The sequence below is a fragment of the Arvicola amphibius genome, chromosome 17, assembly GCF_903992535.2.
Source record: "Arvicola amphibius chromosome 17, mArvAmp1.2, whole genome shotgun sequence".
Classification (NCBI taxonomy): domain Eukaryota; kingdom Metazoa; phylum Chordata; class Mammalia; order Rodentia; family Cricetidae; genus Arvicola; species Arvicola amphibius.
Window position 1 is genome coordinate 28,373,929 of NC_052063.2, and position 25,899 is coordinate 28,399,827.

Consider the following 25,899-nt stretch of genomic DNA (forward strand, 5'->3'; position numbering starts at 1 on the left):
AAATGGCTCCCTTAATTAAGATATCTACTTCCCTGCTCCCATATCCATTCCTCCTCCATCCCAACTCTCCCATTCAGCTTATGAGAATTTTTTTAAAAATATTTTTTAGTGTTCTGTCCCCACTTGTCTAGCTCATTTATATATAAAAAATTCTTGTATAAATACAGATTTTAAAATTTAAAGAGGTTTGATATAAGATGGGTAGGATTTGGTGACGGTGTGTTTGGGGTGTATTCTTTTCAGAGTGTCACAGATAGCTCTCCTCTGCTCTTCCTAGAGATTATAAATTGGCCCGTTGGAGTCTTTTCTGCTGTTATTTTAACATAAGGATCTCCTAAAAAAAAAATTGGGCACTTTAAAAAGCCCACGCCCCAATTGGAAGTTGAACCAAGACCCTCAACCATAGCAAGCAAGCAAGCATACTTCCACAGAACTTTATCCTCAGACTTTTTAAGTTTGGAGACAGTATCTCACTAAATTGCACAGGCAGGCCTTGAACTTAGTATTCTGCCTTAGCCTCCAGACGAGTCAGAATTGCAGGCCTGTGCCACCAGTTCAAGCTGCTGCATCTTTTTATAACGTGTTCCCATTTTCAACCAGAGATCATGCTATAATGGAAGAATTTGTTTATGATTCTTATTAAGAAAACTGAATTGAGTCTAGTGGTAACATGTAGTCCCAGCCTGCAGGTGCTGGGAGCTTGAGTTTGCATAGTATGACTGGCCCAAAAAGCAAGAGCTAGGCATGTGGTTCATTGGTAGAGTGATTTCCCTAGTATGTACAAAGCTCTGGGTACAGACCCCAGTACTAGAGGTAAAAGTTACAATGACAGTTTTTAAAATCTTATTTCCTAATGGCTTTAAAAGAAAATAAATAGAACAAAGTCAAGTTGGAATTTTGCCTGTTAAGTAAACTAACTTTGGTCAGTCACCCTATATTTGTAGACACAAAGTCTACAAAGTTTTATGAATAATTTCTTTGCTTTTTAAGAGTTATTTAAATGGTAGTATCTTTTTATAGAAATAAAAAAGTTATTGAAGAAGGTTATCATAGTAATGTCTGGAAAAACAAAAATGTAGACTGCCTTTTGTGCTTGGGCTATAATCATAGGATGTAACTAAAAGATGCCACTATGTACTATATGTAGTTATTTTTGTGTGGTGATATACAAATAGTTTAAAAACCTTATCCAGTGCTATACAATTAAATGTCACAGAGTAATGAAAAGAATAGAAATGCTTTTCCTGGGGATTGGAGAGACTGCTCAGTGGTTAAGAGCACTTGCAGCTTCTGTATGAGACTAGAGTTTAATTTGAGGGCCCATGTTATGTGGCTCAAAACCACCTGTAACTCCAGCTCCAGGAAATTGAATGCCCTTTTTGTGGCCTCTGAGGCCACCTGCATACACATGTGACGTACATACAGATACATAGACAAACAGACACTTATTTTTTTAAAAATGAAAAAGAAGCAGAACTTTTACTACTATGAGTAACAATAACATTGTTTTGTAGCTTCCAAAACATAAATCAGTGGTTGTAACACTGAATGATTCAGATGACAGTGAGTCCGAAGGGGAGGCTTCCAAGGCAACCAATAGTGTTTTTGGTGGATTAGAGTCCATGATCAAAGAAGCAAGACGAACTGCTGAGGTATGTGCTGTAATTAATGGTGAAAGAGAGTTGATTTATTAGCAATCATTACAGTTAATTTTGTTCCTGAAAAATTACATCTTAGAGTTAAGGCATTTTTAGTACAATGATCTGTGGAAAAGGTATTTGTGCTTTTAGTACTTAAATAATGAAGCATCTGTTGATTATATAAATTTTACGGGTTTGAAAATCCCCCTTGTTTCTAATTACTCTCTTTTTAAAATAGTGAAGTGGGTTCATTTTTCTGTGTACAAGGGAAATGTGCTGTTCTCCAGTATTATTACATTAACCAAAACACCAGTTTTCAACTAATAAAATCTATAGTTTAAGCCATTTCAGGGTTTTTTCTGTCCCAGTAGTTGGTCAGATATGATTCAGCTCAGTGTTTTCAAAGGAGGTTTTGACTAGGTAAATTATATAATTGAGTAGTTGACAGCTAACCTCTTTATTTTTTCAAAAGAAGAATGAAGATATTAATATATTTTTAAATATATTAGTATATACTGGGGTATGACATAAAATAACAGACATCAGTGTAGAATTTTTAAAAGCGATCTGGTTTAAATATTTTTTAGCAAGCTTCAAAACCCAAAGTACCTCCAAAATCTGAAAAAGAAAATGACCCTCTGCGCACACCTGAAGCTTTGCCTGAGGAAAAGAAGATTGAATATCGATTGCTAAAGGAAGAGATTGCCAAGTAAGTGAGATTTTATGTGATTCAGTTTAGGGTATGTGTTTGCTGAAGTCTCTTTTGTCTATAAACTATGACTCAGGAAAATGAGTGGTGGTGATTTTTTTCCTAGTTAGGGAGTCAGTGCTATTATTACCACATGGAGAGGTTGGTTACCATCTATCAACATAAGTACAGTGAGGAAAACGCAGAACTGCACTGTTAGCTCTGAATGCCAGCCTGAGTCTCTATACTGGTTAAGCAGTCAGTGTCATCTATATTCTATAAAACAATATATTTCAAAGAACATGGTTTTCGTTTACTCTTGGACTAATCCATCTCTCTCAATTTTAGCCGTGAGAAACAACGTTTGATTAAATCAGATCAGCTGAAGACAAGCTCATCATCCCCAGTGAACTCAGACGTGGAAATGGATGGGATTGGTAGAATAGCAATGGTCACTAAGCAAGTTGCAGATGCAGAAGCAAAGCTTAAAAAACACAAGTGAGTTTCACTCGGTGCCTGATTAAATATGTCATGTATCTGGATGTGCCTGAATTCGAGGATCTGTATCTATCTATATTTATATCTGTATATGTCATTATTAGCTACTCTAGGATTGTGACCACCTTTGGCGCCCCCACCCTCACCCCCCTTTCAGGGTATGACACGTTACACTCCCTCTCCACCAAGGTCTGGAAACTCCATTCAGGGATGCTTTGGGTACCTGTCTGGAGCTTGGATGTGCAAGGGGAAGTTTGCTGGGCCACCCCTGGGTCATGAATTCTTAACACGTGGCACGTGGTAGAACTAAAGCAGTACTCATGTATTGGCTCATACATTTATGTAAATAATTTAATCAGTATTTTGATTAGAGTTACCAAGACCTTGAAAGAAGGTTGAGACATAGCTAAAATTACTTGTAAATATCCTCATTTTAGAATCTTTTAGAACATCTTCATTGGAAACATGCTTTTTTTTTTTTTTTTTTTTTGAGAAAACACATTCATATAACTTACTGTGGGATGCACATGTGTGCGTGCACGCCTGTATGTGTGTGTGTATTTTTGAAGTGTAGCTCTCGCTGGTCTGGAATTTGGTGTGTAGATAAGGCTGGCCTCAAATCTGTGGCAGTCTTCAGTGCCTCCGCTTCCTGAATGCTGGGATTAGAGGCATGTGTTATATTATTAAAGGTGAACTGATTGTTGGGAGTAGTTGTCTCGTCTAAGGAATAATGCTTGTAGTGTCTGGCTCCTAAATTAACTCATAATTAATTTATATTTAAATAGCCCAATGACTTTTTAAATTTTTTTTATTTCATTTTTTAAAATTTTATGTGCATTGGTGTTTTAGCATGGGTGTCAGGTCCCCTGGAACTGGAGTTACAGACAGTTGTGAGCTGCCATGTGGTGCTGTGAATTGAACCCAGGGCCTTTAGAAGAACAGTCAGTGCTCTTAACCACTGAGCCATCTTTTTGCCTCTCCACCCATTTAATAATTTATTTTTAGGGCATTGGTGTTTTGGCAGCATGTATGTCTATGTAAGGATGTCAGATCTTAGAGTTACAGACAGTTGTGAGCTGTCATGTGGGCTCTAGGAATTGAACCTGGGTCCATTGGGAGAATAGTCAGTGGTCTTTACTGGTGAATCATATTTCCAGTCTCTGCCCAATGACTTCTTAAAGACAAGCTTTTAAGTGTTTATCTGTATGTCATTCAGGTAAAGGAGTTAGGAGTTCATGGCCTCATTTCTAAAATTTTAGACTACTGGTATTTTAAGTATTCTGAGCTTAATTTATTCTGAACGTGTTTAAATGTATTGGTGTTGGTATTTGTCTTGTGCTAAACTGTGTCTCATCTTCATTTTATGAACAGAGTTGTTTCTTTCAAATTCTTACTTGCATATATAAGAAAAATTCCTTAAATGCATTATTATATTACTACTTTGAAATTTCTCTTTTGTGATGGTATCAGTCTGCTAGTTTAGAAAACAATAAGAGTTTTGTTATTCACTACTTAGGATTCTCTTGATAAAAGATGAATCAGTTTTAAAGAATCTAGTACTACAAGAAGCCAAGAAGAAAGAGTCTGTTCGAAATGCTGAAGCAAAAATTACTAAACTTACAGAACAACTTCAAGCAGCTGAGAAAATCCTCAGTGTTAACAGGATGTTTTTGAAGAAGCTCCAAGAACAAGTAATGCTCTTTATAAAACATTAAATGTCATAGTCTTTTGTTTACTGCATTTTTAAAAAGAATTTTATTTTTATTCATGTGTATGTGTCTGGTGTCTGCCACATGTGCTGGCGTTCACTGGAGTCAGATGGCACTGTATTCCCTGGCACTGGAGTTACAAGAAGGTTGTGAGCTGCTGGACATGGGTGCTAGGAGCTGAGCTCCAGTCCTCTGGAGAAGCAGTTAACTGCTGAGCCATCTCTCCGGTCCTAGTACTGCGTATTTTTAAGAGACTCCCTCTGTGTGTGTGTTTTCTCTCTAAAGCAAAGGGGAAGAAATTGAACATACACCATCAATATATATGTAACCTGCAGTTTCTTACTGAGTGAGACATAGTAATTGAGTATTTTTGCATTGATTACCTCTAAAGCTATTGTGAGGGTATTTCCTAAGATTTTCTTTTATGTTTTCTGTTTTCAGATTCACAGAGTTCAGCAGCGTATTACCATTAAGAAAGCTTTGACTCTGAAGTATGGCGAAGAATTTGCTCGGGCAAAAGCAGTGGCCAGTAAAGAACTGGGGAAACGCAAACTGGAACAAGATCGTCTTGGAGTAAGTTGCTTGTAGGGCTATTTTTGGAAAGCAGGTTTTTTTGTTCCTTTTTTTAATACTTCTAAACTAAGAGATGTATAGAGTAACTCCAACTTTGCAAATTCAGAGAGAACAGATTATATTAATATTCTCTATATGATCTAGAAGAGGATATTTTTAAATGATACATGTTTGAGTACTTTTAAAATTTATTTTGCATTGGCTTTAGTTTTTGTCGGTCACAGGTTAACTAGCAAAAGTATATTGACTTTTAAATTATTTGGTGCTCCTTTTCTGTTTAGTTTTATTATGCTGGTATTATATTCTGGTATTATATATATGGTGAGGATTGTGTGTGATTGCATAAAGTGCTGTAAAATATTTACTTCTCTCCCCCAGCCAAACAAAATGATGAGATTGGATAATTCTCCAATATCAAGTCCAAGAAAACATTCAGCAGAATTAATTGCTATGGAAAAAAGACGATTACAAAAGCTAGAATATGAATATGCCTTGAAAATTCAAAAGTTAAAAGAAGCCCGCGCCCTCAAAGCAAAGGAACAGCACAATCTTGTTCCAGTTGTGGAAGAGGAACCTGAGTTTTCTCTACCACAACCCTCACTTCATGATCTGACACAAGATAAATTAACCTTGGACTCAGAAGAAAATGATGTTGATGATGAAGTTTTGTCAGGTTCAAATAGAGAGCGAAGAAGATCCTTCCTAGAGTCTAATGCTTTTACTAAGCCCAACCTTAAGCACACTGATACCCCTAACAAAGAGTGCATCAACAAACTCAGTAAAAGTACTGTAGAAAAGCCAGAACTTTTTCTAGGGTTAAAGATTGGTGAATTACAAAAATTATATTCAAAAGCCGACAGCTTAAAACAATTGATTTTAAAAACTACCACAGGCATTACAGAAAAGATTTTGCATGGTCAGGTAAGTGGGATTTCATATTCTGTATAAAATCTCGAGTTTACTCAGTGCCTCACTTGTCATGTAGAATTATTGTGATGTTGGGTGTTGTTGTTGTTGCAGGAGATCTCTGTGGACGTGGATTTTGTCACAGCACAGAGTAAAGTAGCAGAAGTGAAGCCGTGTCCTTTCAGACCCTACCAGAGCCCTCTTCTAGTCTTTAAGTCCTACAGGTATAAAGAGAGCTGATGGCTCGAGTTTCAGCGTTACTCTGGCTCTTAATGCTTTACGTTAAATATATGTTACTAATAGAAGCATTTAAATTACAGTCAACTGGAAAACAAATCTTTTTATGGAAGTCAAAAATGTATATTGCTATTCTCAAATCATTTCAGAAAGTACAGTTTAGCGTGTTATTTGGGTTCAAATTCTGTTAAGTATTTTAGAACCTAGAGTCTTGTGAAAAATTTATTCATTTATTTATTAATTTAATACTACTTTTTTTTTTCTTTTTAAAGATCGACTCTCACTACATAGCTGTGACTGTACTGGAACTTGCTTTATAGCCTCACACTTGAACTAATCCTTTTGCCTTTGCCTCCCAAGTGCTATAGCATCTTATAGCTGTGTGTTACCATTTTCTGGGACAGTGAAGATGTTCAATTTTGAGTTTATAATATTAACACTCTTCAGTTGTCATTGACCAGCCGTTAGAATACTGACTTAGACATTCTTGGATGGCCAGTGTTGGCCCACATTTTCGGAGTGCTAGAAGGTTTGGACCGGTAATGAGTGTGGTGCTATGATAGAATGGTACAGCATTTAATAGGTGGTGTCAGGTCAGATCCTGGCATTTGTATTGGCTGCTAATGTATACAAGAAATACTTGTAGAATAGAGCATTATTTATATTTTTTCTCTAAAATAAATATTTTTTTATTATATTTTTTTCAGTGATTGTTGTTTATTTGTGCTGGGAATCGAACTTAGGGCCTCATACATGCTCTGTTACTGAATGCTTCCCAGGCTTTTTTTTTTCTATCAGCTTGGCTTTCTTTGAACTCAGCCTCCAAATGCTGAGAAAGAGTTGTGCACCACCTCCCTCAGTTTTCTACTTGATGTCTCTCATGTTCTCATTATATAAGTAGCTTATTATTATTTATATTCTTGCTATTTGTATTACTTTTGAGTGTTGATTTGATTAGGTTAGCATTTTAATAACTGAGAAAGGAAAACTTAAGAAAATGTCTAGCTCTTAGAGAAGTGTGTATGGCCTATAAGTTGTCTGTTCATTTTCTTTCTAGATTTAGTCCTTATTATCGAACCAAGGAAAAGCTTCCCCTGAGTTCAGTATCATACAGTAACATGATTGAGCCAGATCAGTGTTTCTGCCGTTTTGATTTAACGGGAACATGTAATGACGATGACTGTCAGTGGTGAGTAGTTCTCATTTGGAAGAAACGTGTAGAGACAGCTACGGTTCCGTGACTCAGATAAGTACATGGTTATCTCTTATGCTGTTTTATTTTAGGCAGCACGTGCAAGACTATACACTTAGCCGAAAACAGTTGTTCCAGGACATTCTATCATATAACCTGTCATTGATTGGCTGTTCAGAGACAAGTACTGATGAGGAAGTTGCTTCTGCAACAGGTTTGTAATGATTTCTAAATCTTATAGTGAAGTAGAAAGTACTTTATGGTTATAATAGATTACTAGCAAACACTTGTGATATAGTATTGTCGAATTTCTCCCCAGATTTTGGTGCCATATAATGTCTTTTGGCTTAAAGTAATCAATATTTATAGATATGTTTATTATCATTATCCAGAGTTATTGTAAAGTCACCAAACTTTATCATTCCTCATTTGGGCCTTCTACTTTTATTTAATAATGTAGTTCATTTTAGTTCATGGACTGCTAACCCTAATAAATATTGTGGTATGGTGGGAAGGATTTGTCATAGTAATTAAACTAACCATAATCCTTGCCCTTTTGTAAGTCATAGGTGTTTACTGACTAGTACCATATATAGCTTAAATCTTAAGTTATTTGCTTCATAATCTTTAATTAGTATAGTTATTGCAGTCACATTTTTCTATTAAATATAGTATCATTTTTATTTTCAGAAAAGTATGTTGAAAAACTTTTTGGAGTAAACAAAGACCGAATGTCAATGGACCAGATGGCTGTTCTCCTTGTTAGCAATGTTAATGAAAGTAAAGGTCATAGTAAGTATGTATGTGTGTGCATGTATGCATGTGTGTTTCTTATTTCTGTGTGATTGCAAACTGTCTGGCATTACGTTCTTAAGTGAATGTTGTCCTTTACTACCATGATCAAATAAATGTAGCTTTTTTTAAAGTCTTTGATATAATAAAGAAAATACTTAGTTACATTGGTTAACAATCTTCTCCTATCTGTGTTAGCACCTCCATTTACAACTTACAAAGATAAAAGAAAATGGAAGCCAAAGTTTTGTAGAAAACCTGTATCAGAGAATAACTTTAGTAGTGACGATGAGCAGTCTGCAGGACCAATTCAGTATGGTAAGAAGTTACTTCATTTGAGCTCTAGAATTATTAAGTGGTGTTCCCTTTGTCAAAATAGTAACAATTCTTTCAGTGTATCTACTAACCTAGTCTATAAAATGTATTTTCTTAAGCTTGTACAATTGGTGTTTTTCATTGGCTTAACTGCAATTGCAATATAGTTACTCATTATGCAGAATTCATCCTAACATTGCAGAACGTTTTTATTCATTCTCTCTGCTCAAGAAATAGGATGAACAAACTCTAATATATATGGTGTCTCATGTATTTGCAAACATGCTTTAGTGGGGTGACCATAGCTTCATTTGAAAAGCACTGCCTTGTCAGAGTCTTGAAAGGACATGTTCTTTTTTGCTTTATTTTGGAGCCTGTGTTTTCTGACATGGCAGTGAACTAGTGTGTGTGCGTGCATATGTGTATGTGAAACTCATTGTAGAGTACATCCTGCATTCTTTTTAGTTTGCATAATTTGTGGATTAATAATGAGGTCCAGGTACATTCAAGTGCTTATTTGTGTTTACGTAATGTGTAATTCTGTAGTTGAGATGTAGAAGAAACCCTTTGTAACTTTTAACTTAGAGCTCCCCCTCACACACATAGATGCACAGGTCAAGGTCTCAAGTAGCCAAGGCTGGCCTTGAACTCCTAATCCTCCTGCCTCCACCTGTGGAGTGCTGGATTTATAGGTGTGCACCATCATGGCTGCATTTTAACTTTTAGTTTAGTTTTAAAGTTATAATTCACAATTATTATTGATATCACTTACCCTTAAAATAATTAACATGTTTAATATAATTTACCAGCAGACCATACCTCTAGTTTTATAGGCTTATTTCCCTGGTGCTTGAAACAGCAACATTCGTACTTCCAGAAGTGTCGAGGTTTGAATGGTTAATTTTCTGATAGTTCAACTTTACACCTGGAAATCATTTAACTACCTTTCACTAGAATCTTCAGCGATGAGAAAATTTCCCGCCCTTGGGTTGTTAAAGAAGATATAAATAAAGCTAATGAACTTGTTCTTACAGCCTTCCGACCAGAGAACCAAATCAATGTTCCAGCTTTGGACGCTGTTGTCACTCCAGACGATGTTAGGTATTTTACCAGTGACACTGACGACATTGCTAATCTAGAAGCAAGTGTACTCGAGAATCCTTCTCATGTACAGCTTTGGCTAAAACTCGCATACAAGTGTTTGAATCAAAATGAGGGGTAAGTCAACTTCACATTGTTTTGAAATATTTATACCTTTATATAATAATTATATAAATATATTGCCAGATGTTTCTGTCCAACCCGATCCCACAGCTGTTCAGTCCCAAAGAAACACACAGAGGTCTACATTAATCATAAACTGGCTGCCTATTTGCTCAGGCTTTTTATTAACTCTTTCTTACATCTTAAATTAGCCCATAATTCTTGTCTGTGTTAGCCACATGGCTTGGTTCCTTTTATCAGCGAGGCATTCTCACCTTCCTTGCAACTAACATCTGCAGACTTACCATTTTCTCTTCCCAGAATTCTCCTGTTCTTGTCGCCCCGCTTCTACTTCCTGCATAGCTACTGACCAATCAGCATTTTATGAAACAATACATTATAAGTGACAGAGTGTATAAGACCATTGTCCACAGCGCCTTTATTTTTTTATTTTATTTCACCTGTGCTCATCAGGTTTCCTTCTTATCAGTGGAGTCTTTTGTTTGAGACAGGATTTCACTCTGACCGTGACTGGTCTGCAGTTTGCTTCATGGCCCAGGCAGTCTGAGTGCTGACGTTGCAAATGTAAGCTATCGCACCTGGTTTGAGTATTTTAGTTTTTGAAACAGGATCTTTTCATGTAACCTTGATTGGTCTAGAATTTGCTGTGTAAGTGAAGATGACCTTGAATTAACGCTTTCCTCTTTTTCCAAAGTACTGAAATTACAGGGACATTCCATCATTCCTGGCTTTGAATCTTTGTTTTGTTTTTTGACAAAACCAAAACTGTGTAGAAGGAACGGCGGGACTGTGTCCCGCCATGTGGCTAGCTTTACCCAAAATAATTACATGGAAACTGTATTCATTTAAACACTGCCTGGCCCATAGTTTTAGCCTCTTATTGACTAATTCTCACATCTTCCTTTAACCCATATTTAGTAATCCATGTAGCACCACGAGGTGTGGCTTACCAGGAGAGATCTTAACCTGCACCTGCGTCCATCTCGGAGAGGAGAAGCATGGCGACTGCCTGAAGTGTCTCCTCTCTGCCTGCTACCCCTTTTCCCACAATTCTGTTCTGTCTATTCCGCCTACCTAATTTTCTGTCTCTTAAAGGGCCAAGGCAGTTTTCTTTATTAATTAACCAATGAAAGTAACATAGACAGATAACTCTCCTCCATCATTTCCCCTTTTTCTGTTTAAACAAAAAAGAAAGGCTTTAACTTTAACATAGCAAAATTACATATAACAAAACAGTTATCAAGCAAGTATTACAGTTACAATATTTAGATCTATTTTATCTTTTATCATAACTAAGGAAAGCTATAACTATCTATTTATTCTTCAACTCCATCAAAGACTCCAGAAAGTAAACAAGTCATATGCAACTTTCAAACTCTAGAAATGACAGAGACAACTCGCTGCCTGGACAGTCACCCAAAGTTCCTCTGTACTGTTCAGGCCCATAGTGTCCAGTAGACATTTCCATGAAGCAGGAAATTCCAAAGACAGTTCAGTCACTTTCTGCTGTGTCCTGCAGAATGTCTCGCAGACTCTTTCATGAGTCAGGAACCCCAAAAGACCATCTCACCTTTAGGCAAGTTCAGCAGTCCTCTCTCTGTGGGTTCTTTGTGTCCAGTTTATGTAACAGTCCAGCCAAGAGCAGTTTCTTGCCCAAATGGCTAACAAACTCCATAAGGAGCCTCTTCGATGCCCATCTTCCTCTCAAAGTAGATTGGTATTGCCAGGAGCAGATGTGTCTCATTGTCATGAAAACCCTAAGTTATTAAAACATTAAATGCCATATTCTGCAGTCTTTGAAAGATATGAAGAATGTCTATCTAACTGAAATATATCTCTACATATCTAGAAAATCTAATAACATGACTACAAGCTTAACTATTATCAATGATTATCCATTAACAACCTATATTTCCTAATTATACATTACATTTTAAAATGAACTACACAATCACAATAGCTTAATGAAGATCAGAAATACATATACATATAACAAAATTGACCTTAAAATCCATACCAATGCAATTTATTCATATCTATATCATATCCCCCTTTAAATGTAAAAGAACATTTATAAACAATATTTGGGAAAATGGGCGCAGTTATTTCTCTCCAAACTGCTTCTTGCTGAATGGGGGCGTTGTTATTTAGGTCTTTCATGGTATAACCTGTCTACCAGGTTCATCTCAGTCGGCAGTTGAGCGAAGTAATTTTTTGAGGGTGTTCACAGCAACCTTTCAGGAGGGCGTGGTCTATCATACCATATTGGAATAGAAGCAATCCACAGAGTCTCATCCTCTGTGAAAACAAAAGAAGAAACTCTTTTCCAAAGCTTCATGTTCTTAGATCCAAATTCTGAAGTCATACCACTATGATGTCCATTCTGGTCTAGCCTGGCAGCCCATATTATGAAATGTCTCTCTGTACTTAGCTCCTTTACAGTCAAAAATTTCAAAGAAAACACAATAAAATACATCATCCAGACTCTCTGTGAATTTTCCATTTTTATGTGGCTTATTTTTACTCTATCACTTACTTTATTCTGTCTCTTTAAAGACTTTACCCCTTTTTTAAGGCATTAACTTTATTCTCTATTTATTTTTTCCTCTCTCAAGCCTACATATATTTATCCAACATTGTGAGCCATTTAAAGGCCTTCTATGTCTGAATCTTTCCTATTGTGAATCTGTAATTTTTTTGCTATCCAGGAGCACTTCTTAAAAGGTTAAGCACTTCTTAAAAACTTAAGTTGTGCCACGTAGAGGTAATACGGTACCGCCTGTTTCCAGCCAAGTCTAAACCTTAACTGCGCTGTTATCATGGTAATTACAATAGATAGTTCCTGCCTGAGATCAGCACAGTTCAGCATGGCAGAGCAGAGCCAGAGCTGCTCCTGCCTCAGTCATTTGGTGCCCCTGAGCTGCACACAGTTCCAGGCACACAGCAGTCCACATTGGAGCCGCACTCAGCAGTTTAATTCTGAGACTGAGCGTGCAGCACAGAAACTCTTTTCATCCAAGTTACAGCCAAATCTGACACGCAGAACACCGCGCAGCCTGGAAATATCTCTCTGTGACGGCAGAAATCCGCCATGTTCTCCCGCTTGCCTAAGCCTGATTCCGCCATCTGCCCAGGTGCAGGCAGGGAGCAGGGAGCCATTGGCCCGGTCTCAGTGCACTCTCCTTCCTATCCCAAGCGGGAACACAAATATCCAGGCCCATAAAAGCCACTGAAATGCTTTATAGCCAGAGTTTGCACTGGCGGCACAGCACCAGGAAGCCACGTTTTAAAACGACTCAGCTTTTTCTCTGCCGCTATTGCCGAAACAGGAAATCTCTCTATGGCACGTCCAGGCAAACAGCAAAAAGCTGTGTTAAACTCTCTCTCTCCTTTATTTAAAGCCCTCTCAGGTTTTTAAGTGGATTTAGTCACCACTTTGGAGCGCCAATCTGTAGAAGGAAGCGGCGGGGCTGTGTCCCGCCACCCGGCCGCTGGCTAGCTTTACACCCGAAATAATTACATGGAAACTGTATTCTTTTAAAACACTGCCTGGCCCATAGTTTCAGCCTCTTATTGGCTAATTCTCACATCTTCCTTTAACCCATATTTAGTAATCTGTGTAGTACCACGAGGTGTGGCTTACCAGGAGAGATCTTAACCTGCATCCATCTCGGAGAGGAGAAGCATGGAGACACACTATGGCGACTGCCTGAAGTGTCTCCCCTCTGCCTGCTACCCCTTTTCCCACAATTCTGTTCTGTCTACTCCGCCTACCTAATTTTCTGTCTCTTAAAGGGCCAAGGCAGTTTTCTTTATTAATTAACCAATGAAAGTAACATAGACAGATAACTCTCCTCCATCAAAACTGTTCTGTTGTTCCTCTAAACCTAGTAGAAAAGTTTAAGAATAAAGCTTCATTTTGTGTTCATGGCTCAGTGGGTAAAACTGTTAATTATTTAATGGATACTAGATGGTAAGTTCTACTGAAGTTTGTTGCACATGGATCTTTAATCTTAGCAGGTGGCTCTATGTAAGTTTGAGGCCAGCCTAGTCTACATAGTGAGTTCCAGGCCAGCCAAGGCTACATAGTGATAGCTTGTCTTAAAAACCAAAAATGAACCAGGCAGTGGTGACACGCGTCTTTAATCCCAGCAGTCAGGAGGCAGAGACAGGCAGATCTCTGTGAGGTTGAGGCCAGCTAGGTCTAAAGAGTGAGTTCTAAGACGGGCTCTGAAGCTACAGAGAACCATGTCTCGAAAAACAAAAACAAAAGTCTTTTAGTAAAATTTTGATGAGAATAGGAAAGATTTAAATGTTTGGTTAATTTGCAATGGAGATTAAAGTTTACTTAAACACCTTCAAATTCTGATGGAATTGGTCTTTTTTTCTGTATGTGGTTATTTTCAAGTTATGATAAATAATATATTTAACAGCTAGTAGTTTCTGTTACAAATTTTATACTGGACTTTTTAATAGTGGACAGCAAGTCTGGAATAATGTTTACAGTGTAATTTTAAAGTGTAATGAGAAATAGTCTACTGGGAAAGACTTATCTTAAAACTTAGTATAAACTGTTAAAGAAGGCTGTGATAAACCACACATACCTGAACATAAGATAAGTTGCCTGTGTGTGATTTCCACAAGAATGGGGTAAGTTACAGTGCTTTCTTGTCTTACTCGTTATTGAGTAAAGGACAAAAGAACTGTACATTACTCTATGAATAGGATCATGAGAGAATTATCTTCTTTAAGAAGATAGAAAGCCTTTGAGGTGAAAAGAACTATTATATTGAAAGCTTTGATATTTTGTGCCAGCAGTAGCTGGTCTTGAGAGAGTTGTTTAACTTTTCCTGTTTTCAAACAGTATAAATCATAAAAAGTATTACTGAATGTGTACATAGATTACATTTGAAGTTGATAATCTTAGTGCATTTATTACATTATGTTTTATCTGTGGTAAATGCTTACTGAGTTTCTGCTTTTTATTACTTTTTATCATTGTGGTCCTGGGTTCTTGTAGGTTCTTAATAGAAAGTAGAGTTTTAGTTTGGTTCATTTGATTAACTCTACTTAGATGTTAAATGTTGTGATATATTTTATTTAGTTAGTTTCTGCACTGCTGGTGCTTGAACCTGGTGCCACGTGCTTGCTAGGCACGTGCAAGCTTCAGCCTTACCTGCTCTTATGATTGAACACTTGCCCTTTTTTTAAATGTACAGACTGTGTTCAGAATCTTTGGATTCTGCTTTGAATGTACTGGCTCGAGCACTGGAAAACAATAAAGACAATCCAGAAATTTGGTGCCATTACCTCAGATTGTTCTCAAAAAGAGGGACCAAGGAGGAGGTGCAGGAAATGTGTGAGACAGCTGTGGAATATGCTCCTGACTATCAAACCTTTTGGACTGTAAGTAGAAAAGCTAGCAGGTTTGTGTTTGATATGTATGCTGTGCTCATAATTCCTTGTGTTTGATGTGTATGCTGTGCTCATAATTCCTTGGAACATCTTCATTGTTGGTATGTATCTTAATAGATTATACTTTATCAGTATGTGGATTTGCTTACCAGATTCTCAGATTCCCAGTCACTTCTATTTTTAATGAAACATGAGGAATATTTAAAGAAGACAGATTTATTGGTTAAAGAGAAAAATAATGAGATGATTAGATAAATTATTATGTAGTTTTCATTGGACAAAGTTAAGGGAGTTTCACAAAACATGAAAAAATTTTATTTTTTAAAATTTCTTCTGTTGTGCCGGGTGGTAGTGGCGCACGCCTTTAATCCCAGCACTCGGGAGGCAGAGGCAGGCAGATCTCTGTGAGTTCGAGACCAGCCTGGTCTACAAGAGCTAGCTCCAGGACAGGCTCTAAAGCTGCAGAGAAACCCTGTCTCGAAAAACCAAAAAAAAAAAAAAAATTTCTTCTGTTGTATAAAATTATGATTCCTGAGATTATTTTTTTTTATTTTTCTTCACTGTTTATGTAGTCTTACATGTAATTTCTGCTAGTACTGTATCTTTCTTTGAGAGATTTTTTTCTTATCTAAACCTAAAATAATAATTGATCTATTTGTGAAAAGGATTCATGTTTGTTAATATCTGAACTCAGGAATAACTTCTGTCCACTGAACTCAGGAGCCATTAAATTTGATCAATTTCTAGATGAATGTGTTATCAGATGTCCTTCTTTGTTTCTAAGTCAGCTGAGACTTAGACCAGACCCTTGTAAATGGTAAGCACCCATATCACCCCCGAGTCACATTCCAGTGCCGGAGACAAATTTATCAACGTTACTTTGTTTTTTCCTTTGAAATTGGATTTCCTATGTTGGTTAGCTCAAACTCTTGAGTTAAAATAGTGCTCCTTCCTCAGCTTTGTGGCAATTCTGTGCCAATAAGCCTCATGTTTATCATTTACTTTGTGAACATGAATTTGGATAGCATAATACCTCTTAATAAATGAACTGATTACTATAACTTGTCCTTTTTGAGTTGAGATGCTGAGTAGACTTAAATAGCAAAGGCTTTATTTGTTTAGGATCTGGAGGCTTATACTGAAGTTGTTGCTGTTGATAATCACAAGTTTTTCCAAGGAAAGAATATTAAAAAGATACATGTATTTTCTTTAAATTTGCTTGATCTTTAATGTGCTGTGCATTTCTAATACAGATGCTCTTTTGAAATTTTTTTATATTTTGTGTGTATTAGTGTTTTGTCTGCATGTGTGTCTGTGTACCACTTGTGTATCTGTTGACTTGGGTGCCAGAGGATGTGGAACCCCTGGGTCTATTACAAATCATCATGAGCCATTATGCGGGTGGTGGGAATTGAACCTCAGACCTCTGGAGCAGCTCTTAACTGCTGAGCTATCTCTCCAGCCCACAGATGCTATTCTTCTAATTTTAAATAGTCACGTTCCTATGTAACACAGACTGTCTGTGGTCATAATGTCAGCTTTGTATGTGTATCGTGGTCTTGTCACTGTGTGTCGGTTCAGAGACATGACGTGGATTCCTCTCAGGGATGATCTGGACAGTGCATCTTATTGTTTTAGTTTATATGTACGATTTTTTTTGAAAGACAGACAGGTTATGATATTACACTGGAAAGTAGATTTATACATTCTTATACTCTTTTTATAAATTGTACATCTGTTGAAGCAGTCAGTGTCTTAACTGAAAGACAAAAATTAGCGTGTCTATTCTGTATAGCAAGATTAATTATTTGAAACTCTTTCAATCAGTTTCTACACCTAGAAAGCACCTTTGAAGAAAAGGATTACGTATGTGAGAGGATGGTGCAATTTCTGATGGGAGCGGCCAAGCAGGAAATATCAGATATTCTGTCGTTTCAGCTCTTAGAGGCTCTTTTGTTTAGAGTTCAGCTGCACATATTCACTGGGAGGTGCCAAAGCGCACTTGCAATCTTACAGGTAAACATGTATGTTAGTGTTTAGCTGTGTGGAAAGTGTGTACTGGTCTAAGACACGAGAAGCATTTTTGGATTGTAAGGCCCAGGCTTCGGATTTGAATCCCTGTTTTGTTAGGTGCACGTAAGTTGTAATGGCATTCTACTTTTGTTTGTTTGGCACACTGTCTTTTTTTAAAGTTCTTACAAGGAAACATGGAAAGATTGTTTTAGGTACTCAATAACTAAACCTTAAAATACAATCTTAAGGGATAAAGAAAATCACCTGTATTGATTTGGACTTGGGTGTGTGTTTTTTCACTGTGTTTTGTTTTGTTTGTTTTGTCTTTTACTTATTAGATTTTAAGTGTAAGGAAACAATACTTTTCATCTTATTTCACTAGTACTTCATAAACTAAGGAAGTATAATCTGTATTAATCTCTATAAGAATTTTCATTTACAATCTGGGCGGTGCTAGCACACACCTTTAATCCCAGCGCTCAGGAGACAGAGGCAGGGGGATCTCTGTGAGTTTGAAGCCAGTCTGATCTACAGAGTTCTAGGACAGCCAGAGTTACCCAGAGAAACCCTGCTGCAGGGGGACAAAAGGTAACCAAGAAAAAGAAAAAGAATTTTTTTTAACTTATATATTTAAGAATCACTTAAAATATAACAGTTTTATTCTTTAGATTTGAAGCTTATTGTGGATAGGAATATATTTTTAAAATCACTTTCAAATTATTTTTATTTTCCCTAGAATGCATTAAAATTGGCTAATGATGCAATTGTAGCTGAGTACCTTAAGACAGATGATCGCTGTCTGGCGTGGCTGGCCTACATACATCTTATTGAATTTAATAGTCTCCCTTCAAAACTTTATGATCCATCCAATGACAATCCTTCAAGAATTGTTAACACAGAGCCATTTGTAATGCCATGGCAAGGGGTTCAAGATGTAAAGACTAATCCTGACTTATTATTAGCAGTTTTTGAAGGTAAGTGATATTTATAAATTATAACACCAACCATTACAAGTTACAAAGCCAATGTTTAGCACATCTGTCATTTATTCATTATGATTCTACATAAAACAGAATAACTTAAATAGTAGTTACAGTTTATTATCTGAATATTTTTAATATTACTAAATTAAGATAGTCATTATTCTATGAAAATAAAAAGTTACGTTACGGTTTTATTTAATTATGGCAAAGAATATCAGATAAATGTGTTGTTAATAAATACAAGTGCATCTAAATGTAGACACTTCCTGGTAATATAACTGGCATAGAGGAGTTATAGAATTGGTTTGGAGAACTAGATTTTCTTGTTTATTTCATTTTTGTTTTGGCAGTCCTTTAAGGTGGAAGCTTAAAGAATATGTTTTGTTTTTTTAATCTAGTTAATATTTTCTCCATCAATGAATCTTATGACTATTATATTCTCAACATGAATCTGCCATTGAACATATATTAAAGTTTAAAACCTGTTCCTCCCTAAAAATAAGTATAAAGTGTATATAATCCTTGTCATATCTATGCATTGATGTAATTATTAAGTATATAAGACCATATGTAATGTGTTAGCATTGTAGTGTAAATTGTATGCTACAGAAGAAAGAATTATTTGGTGCAAGTCCTGCACTCAAAAGTGTAGGCTCACATGCTCAAGGAAAGTATCTGAGACTTGGAACTGAGCTTTGAAGCAGGACTGTGATGTGCCCGATGGGTCCGTCTCAGAAACTCAACCTGTGCTTGTTTCTCTGTATTTCTTGAGCTCTTTGGATGGATTCTTATAATTTACTAAGTGCTTAGTAAATCCTTGTTGAATAACCCAGTGGAGAAAGGAAAGACGAGGTCATTCCTGTTAGAGGAACTAGGGAAATGAAAGGCAAGCTAATAAGAGTTTGTGTAGTGAATTTAAAGATAAATTTGAAAGAGAGTCCTTATAAAAGAATTTTGCTGGACAACAAAAAGATTTTAAGACCTTTTAAAGGGTTATAGAATTGACTGATAAGAGACTCCTTAAGGAGAGAATGGTTGAAGTTTTACTATATATAGGAAAACAAACCAGAATGAGATTTCTGTGACTGAGGTATAAGAAAAAGCCAGGGGGCTGGAGAGATGGCTCAGAGGTTAAGAGCATTGCCTGCTCTTCCAAAGGTCCTGAGTTCAATTCCCAGCAACCACATGGTGGCTCACAACCATCTGTAATGAGGTCTGGTGCCCTCTTCTGGCCAGCAGGCATACACACAGAATATTGTATACTAAATAAATAAATTAAAAAAAAAAAAAAGAAAAAAGAAAAAGCCAGTGAGATAGCTATGGATAAAGGCACTTGTGTCTAAGACTGATGCTGATAGTCCATCCCCAGGGCACACATGATGGGAGGAGAGACTGAATTCCTGCAGCTAGTCCTCTGACCTCCACAGGAGTGCTTTGCCCTGTGCTTGTGTTATGCAAAGGAACATTAAAAAGTAAGGGAAAGATCTAATTTAGGGAAGACATTGAAGTAGCTATGAAACAGCAAAGGAAGTCGCCAGTCAAGTGATCAGAGAAAGATTGGAGGCAGAGGCAGACGGATCTCTGTGAGTTTGAGGCCAGCCTGAGTCTACAAGAGCTAGTTCCAGGACAGGCTCCAAAGCTACAGAGAAACCCTGTCTCAGAAAACCGAAAACCAGAGAAAGAGAGAGGAGGAGAGAGAGAGAATATTGTGGTTTTATTTTTGGAATAGGTTTTGAGGAATTTAAGATAATTGCAGACACTAATTTAAGTAAAAATAGGGCTCTCATATGAGACAGTTTTACTCTTAACAGAAAGTAAGGTGATATATAAAAGGTTAGAAGTTTGGTGATACCTGAAGCGCCTCATTTGGGTAAATATCAGGGTTAAGTGAAGATGAAAAGGATGATGGGCTAGTAAAGGCTAGGGTTTTCCTTTTTCTTAAACTCTTAGAGTTATTACAGCATAGTCAATGACTGGTTGTTTGGTTCACGTTGTGATGTTTTGTTGTAGATGCGGTGAAAGCTTGTACAGATGAGAGCCTTACCAGTGGGGAAAGAGTAGAGGTCTGCCTTCCACTGTACACAAACATGATTGCTCTGCACCAGCTCCTGGAGAGGTAAGGCTGCATTAATAAACAACTCTATTGAAGGTCATCTTTGCCCAGGTGTTCAGCCATCTTTCTTTTCTTAAGGTATGAGGCGGCAGCAGAGCTGTGCCAAAGCTTACTGGAGTTGTGTCCCACAAACTGCCAGTTACTGGAGACCCTTGCTGCTTTGTATTTGAAAACAGATGAGTGTGACAAAGCCAGGATGGTATGGCTCACCGCATTTGAAAGTAATTCTCAGAATGCAGAAATTTTTTATCATCTGTGCAAATTTTTCATTTTGCAGGTAAAAATAATTCTTAAATGTGATGTTTCTTCATTTGTATTCCTTTATCACTGACTTCTCTTGGAAGTATATCCTTCTGGTCCTTCTGCCCTCTGTAGGTTAAGCTAGATTTTCCTGGTTTTGCTGCAGTTTTACCATTGTGTTTGGTACAAACTGTTACTCATGTTTACACCCAAGTGTCCGTGCCAGTGGGATATGTGATAGCTGCTTAAGATCTTAGCAGGTGAATGGGACCTGGGGATAATACTATAGACACACTGTTTAATGATTAGTTGATTTTAATTCACAGTTGTTTCAAGTTCATTTCTGTTGCTGTGAGTTAAAAAAAAAAAAGAAAAGAAAAGAAAAGAAAAAGAAAAACAAAAAACAACCTGACAAGCAGCTTAGGGGAAGACAGGGCTTACTTTAGCTCATGGTTCCAGGGGTTACTTCAGTACCCGGAGTGTCAAGCAGCCAGACACAGTCATCCAGTCACAGTCAGGAGCAGAGAGGGGTGTGCGCATGTGTGCTTGTTAGCACTCACTTGTTGTGCACACTTGCTAGTTCTGGTCCTCTGCTTGGGAATGGTACCATCCACAGTGAATTCCCACAGGTCAGCCAATCTAAACGGTTTCCGTGAGACTCTCTTCCCCACAGATTGTCCCCCTGAGAGACTCTTCCCCACAGGTCAGCCATCTAGACAGTCCCCCTGAGAGACTCCTCCCTTCAGATCAGCCATCTAGACGGTCCCACTTAGACTCTCTTCCCAGGGGGTTTTAGCTTGTCTCAAGCTGACATTTAGAATCAATCATCTCAAGTGAGGATGTGTGCTAAACTTACTCATTTTGTCCCCATCTGCCCAAGAAATATAGTCTCATCATGATTTTTTTTAGAAAAAAAAAGACTTTCAAACATTTTTATTGATTATTATAAGTGTGATATGTGTCACTCTTTTTTTTTTTTAAAATAGAACCAAGGTGATAATCTTCTTCCATTTTTGCGACAATTTATTGCATCCTTCTTTAAACCTGGGTTTGAGAAGTATAATAACGTGGACTTATTCCGGTGAGTTGTGTAAATTTTGATTTGTTAAGTGAGAGACTATAGGTCAATGAGAAACCCTGTCTCGAAAAACAAACAACAAAACTCTTAGTTTAACACATTACCTACTCCAGCCTCTGAAATGTTTTGTGAACAGCCTTAGAGGATTTTCTTTCTTACCCGTGGGTTTCTCAGTAGCTCTGTATCTACTACCCTTGCTGTGCTGAGAGCACTGTCCCAACATTAAAAGATATATCAGGTCATAAAAAATGATCTTGTGGAAGATTTTAAGCTTTTCTTCCTCCTCATTTCTCTGTAGGGGATCAGTAGTGTTTTGTTTCTTTGAGCCAGAAAATACTTCAGGTTTGCAGGACATTTTATTACTTCAAATGCATCTGTAATGTTGTAGTAAAAAAGAAAAAAGAAAAAACAAAGAGCCCTCAAACAATATGTAAATGAGTGGGTGTGGCCATGTTCCAGTAAAGCTTTATTTATAAAAATATAGTTTGCTGACTGTGAGGAAAAACATAATCAAAAAGAAACTATTTATGATATTCTGTTATTGCGTTTGACTGCAAGGAAGACCTATATATAATATAGCCTTCAATTTTTTTCTTTTAAGATTTAAAAAGTTATAAATTGTGTGTGTGTGTGTGTGTGTGTGTGTGTGTGTGTGTGTGTGTGTGTGTGTGTGTAAATGCAATACTCAAGGTGTCAAAAAGGAGGTATTGGATCCCCCCAGAGCTGTAAGAGCAGCCAGCACTCACTCTTAACACTGAGCCATCTCTCCAGCCCCTACAAGAATCCTTATAGAAAATACTGATGAGCAGAAATCAAACCTTGTTTTTGTGTTAGTAAGTCAAATAATATGTGCAGATTCCTTTTTAGATGTTACCTTCCTTCCCCAGTCTACCAGTTATAATAAACAGCCTGTAATATCAGTCACATTTGATCTTAACTAACCCAGGCTTTTTGTGTTTTGCCTCTTTATATGCATATATACCAGGTGTGTGCCTAGAACTTGAGGAGGCCAGAAAGAGGGCTTTGGATGCTCTGGAACTATAATTCCAGGTGGTTGTGAGTTGCCAAATTGGCTAATAAAATCCAGAGCACTGGATATTGGGAATTGTTCTCCCAAGTTCTTTGGGAGAACAGCCAGTGATTTTAAAACCTAAGTTCTCTGTCCAACTATCTCCCAATGACTCAGATAAAAAAAAAAAAAAAAAATTAGTCTGTTTACCTCAGATTTTTTTCTTTGTAAATTTGAACCTTTACATCTTGTCAGTTAATTTTCCTAATTTTGGCATCTTCTAAAAAATTCTTTTGCTGGGTAGTAATAGCACACACTTTTTAATTCCAGCACTTCAGAGGCAGAGGCAGGTAGATCTCTGAGTTTGAGGCCAGCCTGGTCTATAAAGAGTTTCTTTACCGCTTGTTAACAAACAAAATCCATACACAAATACCAAAGAACAAAAGGGGAAGCTGAGCTGAATCACAAGCCACTGCTAACACCCATGGTCGCTCACACCTCAATCGAAAGAGATATCCTTTCTCTCTGTCACATCTGTCCTCAGTGTAAAACCTGCCTCTTAGACTAACGCGCTCTTTTTAATTGGATAGTGGACAGGTAACAGAATTCCCTTTTTTCTTTAAGAAGGAAACGTTCTAACTGTAGCATTATTATCAAGTATTGTCCAAATAGAAAGGAAAGGCAATAACCTTAACAAAAATGAAACTACATACAAGAACAATTACCAAGTAAATCTGTTTTCAATGTCAAGTCCATAAATAATTAGCAAATTTATAGAGATTACTCAATTAGCTGTCCTCTCCTGAAGAGTTTAAAGTTTTGAACCTAATATGCCTTGCATCGAGATTCGGAAGAACTATAACTGCCTACACTGGTCTACAGAGTGAGTGAGTTCCAGAACAGCCAAGACTACATTGAGAAACCCTGTCTCAAAAAACAAAAGCAACAATGAAAACAAAATAAATTCTTTGTTATATACACATTAATATTTTAAATATAGTTACAGCAAAACAGTTTTAAATGTGAATTAACAAAAGAAAAATATAAAGAATTCAGTTGGTTCCCTCCTCCATACCCAGTTTTTTTTTTTTTTTTTTTAATTAAATTGGTTTGTTTTTGAACTTTGGCAAGACTAATTCAAGGCCAAACAAAATCCTTTACAGACTTGTGTTCTGGCTTTCCCTTGGGCATGGAGGTAATTAATTAGTTTAGCTTAAAAGGGGATGATGCCAGATTTTGCCTTGGTAACTAATCAAAGGTCTTTAGATCTACTTGAGGCTAGCTTAATTGAGCACAATAAAAGAACAGTAGCAATGAAAATTTGGAACTAGATTGCCTCTAAATCATCTTACTGTTTCTGACTGAGACATTTTGCTTTATTAAATTATTTTGTGTAATAATTGTATATCACCAAGAATTAAGAAAAGACACCTGCATTTTTCAAAGTTCTTGTTAGCCAGGCATGTTGGCACACTTCTGTGAGGTGGAGGATGTGAGTTTAAAACCAGCCTGGGCTACATAGTGAGAAAAGAAAATGTTTTTTGAGTTAAATAGTAGAAGAATGTCAATAAATGATGTAATGTTTGGCACTGCTATTTTTATGTATATAAACTTTATTTTTATATATGATTTTAAGCTTACATTATAATCATTTAATTAGTAGAAATCAGTGTTCATGATATCTCCTGCCCCCTTTTTTTGTTGCCGTTGTTTTTCGAGATAGGGTTTCTCTGTGTATCCGTGGCTGTCCTGGAACTCAGTCTGTAGACCAGGCTGGCCTTGAACTCACAGAAATCCACAGGCCTCTTCCTCCAAAGTGCTAGGAATAAAGGCATGTGCCACCACCTGGCTTCAAGATATAATTTTATGGCAGAAATTATAAAGTAAAATATGTGCTGTAATATGTACCTGAAAGTAAATTTGGTCAACTTTTTCTTTCTTTTTTTTAAAGATTTATTTATTATGTATACAACATTCTCCCTCCATGTATGCCCACACGCCAGAGGAGGGCGCCAGATCTCATCATTACAGATGGTTGTGAGCCACCATGTGGTTGCTGGGAATTGAACTCAGGACCTCTAGAAGAGCAGCCAGTGCTCTTAACCACTGAGCCATCTCTCCAGCCCTGATCAACTTTTTCTTTGTAACATTTAGTATAAAGATGACAAGCAGTAAGAAGTATTTCATTGTTTCAAATAAATTTAGAAAGTTAACTTGGTGTTTTCATTCACTTTGATGAAGTTACCCTAGAGATTATACAGTTTTATGTCTTTTAGATTTGAAGTCAATGGAGGATTCCAAAAATCTTGGAAATCTAGTGGGTAACTCAGGGTAATACAGCTAGCTGTGATAGTTGGGATGCCCCCGCTTCAGATGTCCTGTGTTGCTGCCTTCCCGCAGGGGGGGCTAGCCCTTTAATACTTCCCTGTGCAGTCCTTTTCTAATCTAATGTCAATGATATACTAGATTGCCATTTCAAGATTAGATGACTCTGAGACTCCGGAGTTACACATAAAGAGGTTCAGATTCATCGGAAGGGAAACTGAAGTAGTGGAAGTCAAATAAATAGACTTCTTATTCAAGTGTCTAAGAACCTTTTAGTAGTCTTTTTCTTTTATTTGTTATATCTGAACTAAACTTACGTGTTGTGTGCTTGCGCGCGCACGAGTGTGTGTGTGTGTGTGTGTGTGTGTGTGTGCGCGCATGCGCATGCATGCACGGAAATTGAGATACCAGGTTTTGTAAGCACTTTTTCCCCCTAGAAGAATGTACAGATTTTATGGAGATTTCAGATACTTAGTAACCTGATTTGGTCTTTATTTTTAATTTGGTTTAATTAGATGATTTCTTTTAAATTTTGGGGATAGAATTAGAAATTTATTTGGGGAAGTTAGTTCATATTGGTATAAAAGTAAAATTTTCAGTAAGTATAATTTTAGAAAAGTTCATATTTTGTAGAAATATTTCAATTAAGTTGAGATTAAAGATTATCTGTGTTAGTAGTTTAACCCATGTGTTGGGATTTTCTTCTTTCAGATATCTCTTAAATATCCCAGGACCACTTGACATTCCAGCCTGTTTATGTAAAGGGAATTTTGATGATGATATATTTAACAACCAAGTTCCTTATTTGTGGCTGATTTACTGGTGAGACATTACCCACTGTGGAGAGGAACAAACATTACATGTTAAGCCTATCTTGTATTTGTAGCTGATGTTGATTACTGAGTTATTGTGCATTAAAAAGCCTCACTGAAGCAAATTTAAAGAGATG

The 25,899-nt window shown here is 36.9% G+C and overlaps 1 protein-coding gene across 2 annotated transcripts in view; it reads left to right on the forward strand.

Annotated features, from left to right (window-relative positions):
* Zfc3h1 (zinc finger C3H1-type containing) overlaps positions 1-25,899 on the forward strand; it is a 55,886-nt gene that overhangs the window by 24,901 nt on the left and 5,086 nt on the right. For both annotated transcript variants that reach the window (XM_038314406.1, XM_038314407.1), the window contains exons 10-28: positions 1,515-1,652; positions 2,228-2,349; positions 2,677-2,826; positions 4,343-4,517; positions 4,977-5,108; positions 5,487-6,029; positions 6,129-6,238; positions 7,309-7,440; positions 7,536-7,657; positions 8,134-8,235; positions 8,434-8,553; positions 9,585-9,768; positions 14,994-15,180; positions 17,017-17,205; positions 17,939-18,176; positions 20,196-20,301; positions 20,377-20,575; positions 21,525-21,619; positions 25,662-25,772. In XM_038314406.1, coding sequence (XP_038170334.1) covers positions 1,515-1,652; positions 2,228-2,349; positions 2,677-2,826; positions 4,343-4,517; positions 4,977-5,108; positions 5,487-6,029; positions 6,129-6,238; positions 7,309-7,440; positions 7,536-7,657; positions 8,134-8,235; positions 8,434-8,553; positions 9,585-9,768; positions 14,994-15,180; positions 17,017-17,205; positions 17,939-18,176; positions 20,196-20,301; positions 20,377-20,575; positions 21,525-21,619; positions 25,662-25,772 — 3,155 coding nt within the window. The remainder of the gene's footprint in view (positions 1-1,514; positions 1,653-2,227; positions 2,350-2,676; positions 2,827-4,342; positions 4,518-4,976; positions 5,109-5,486; positions 6,030-6,128; positions 6,239-7,308; positions 7,441-7,535; positions 7,658-8,133; positions 8,236-8,433; positions 8,554-9,584; positions 9,769-14,993; positions 15,181-17,016; positions 17,206-17,938; positions 18,177-20,195; positions 20,302-20,376; positions 20,576-21,524; positions 21,620-25,661; positions 25,773-25,899) is intronic.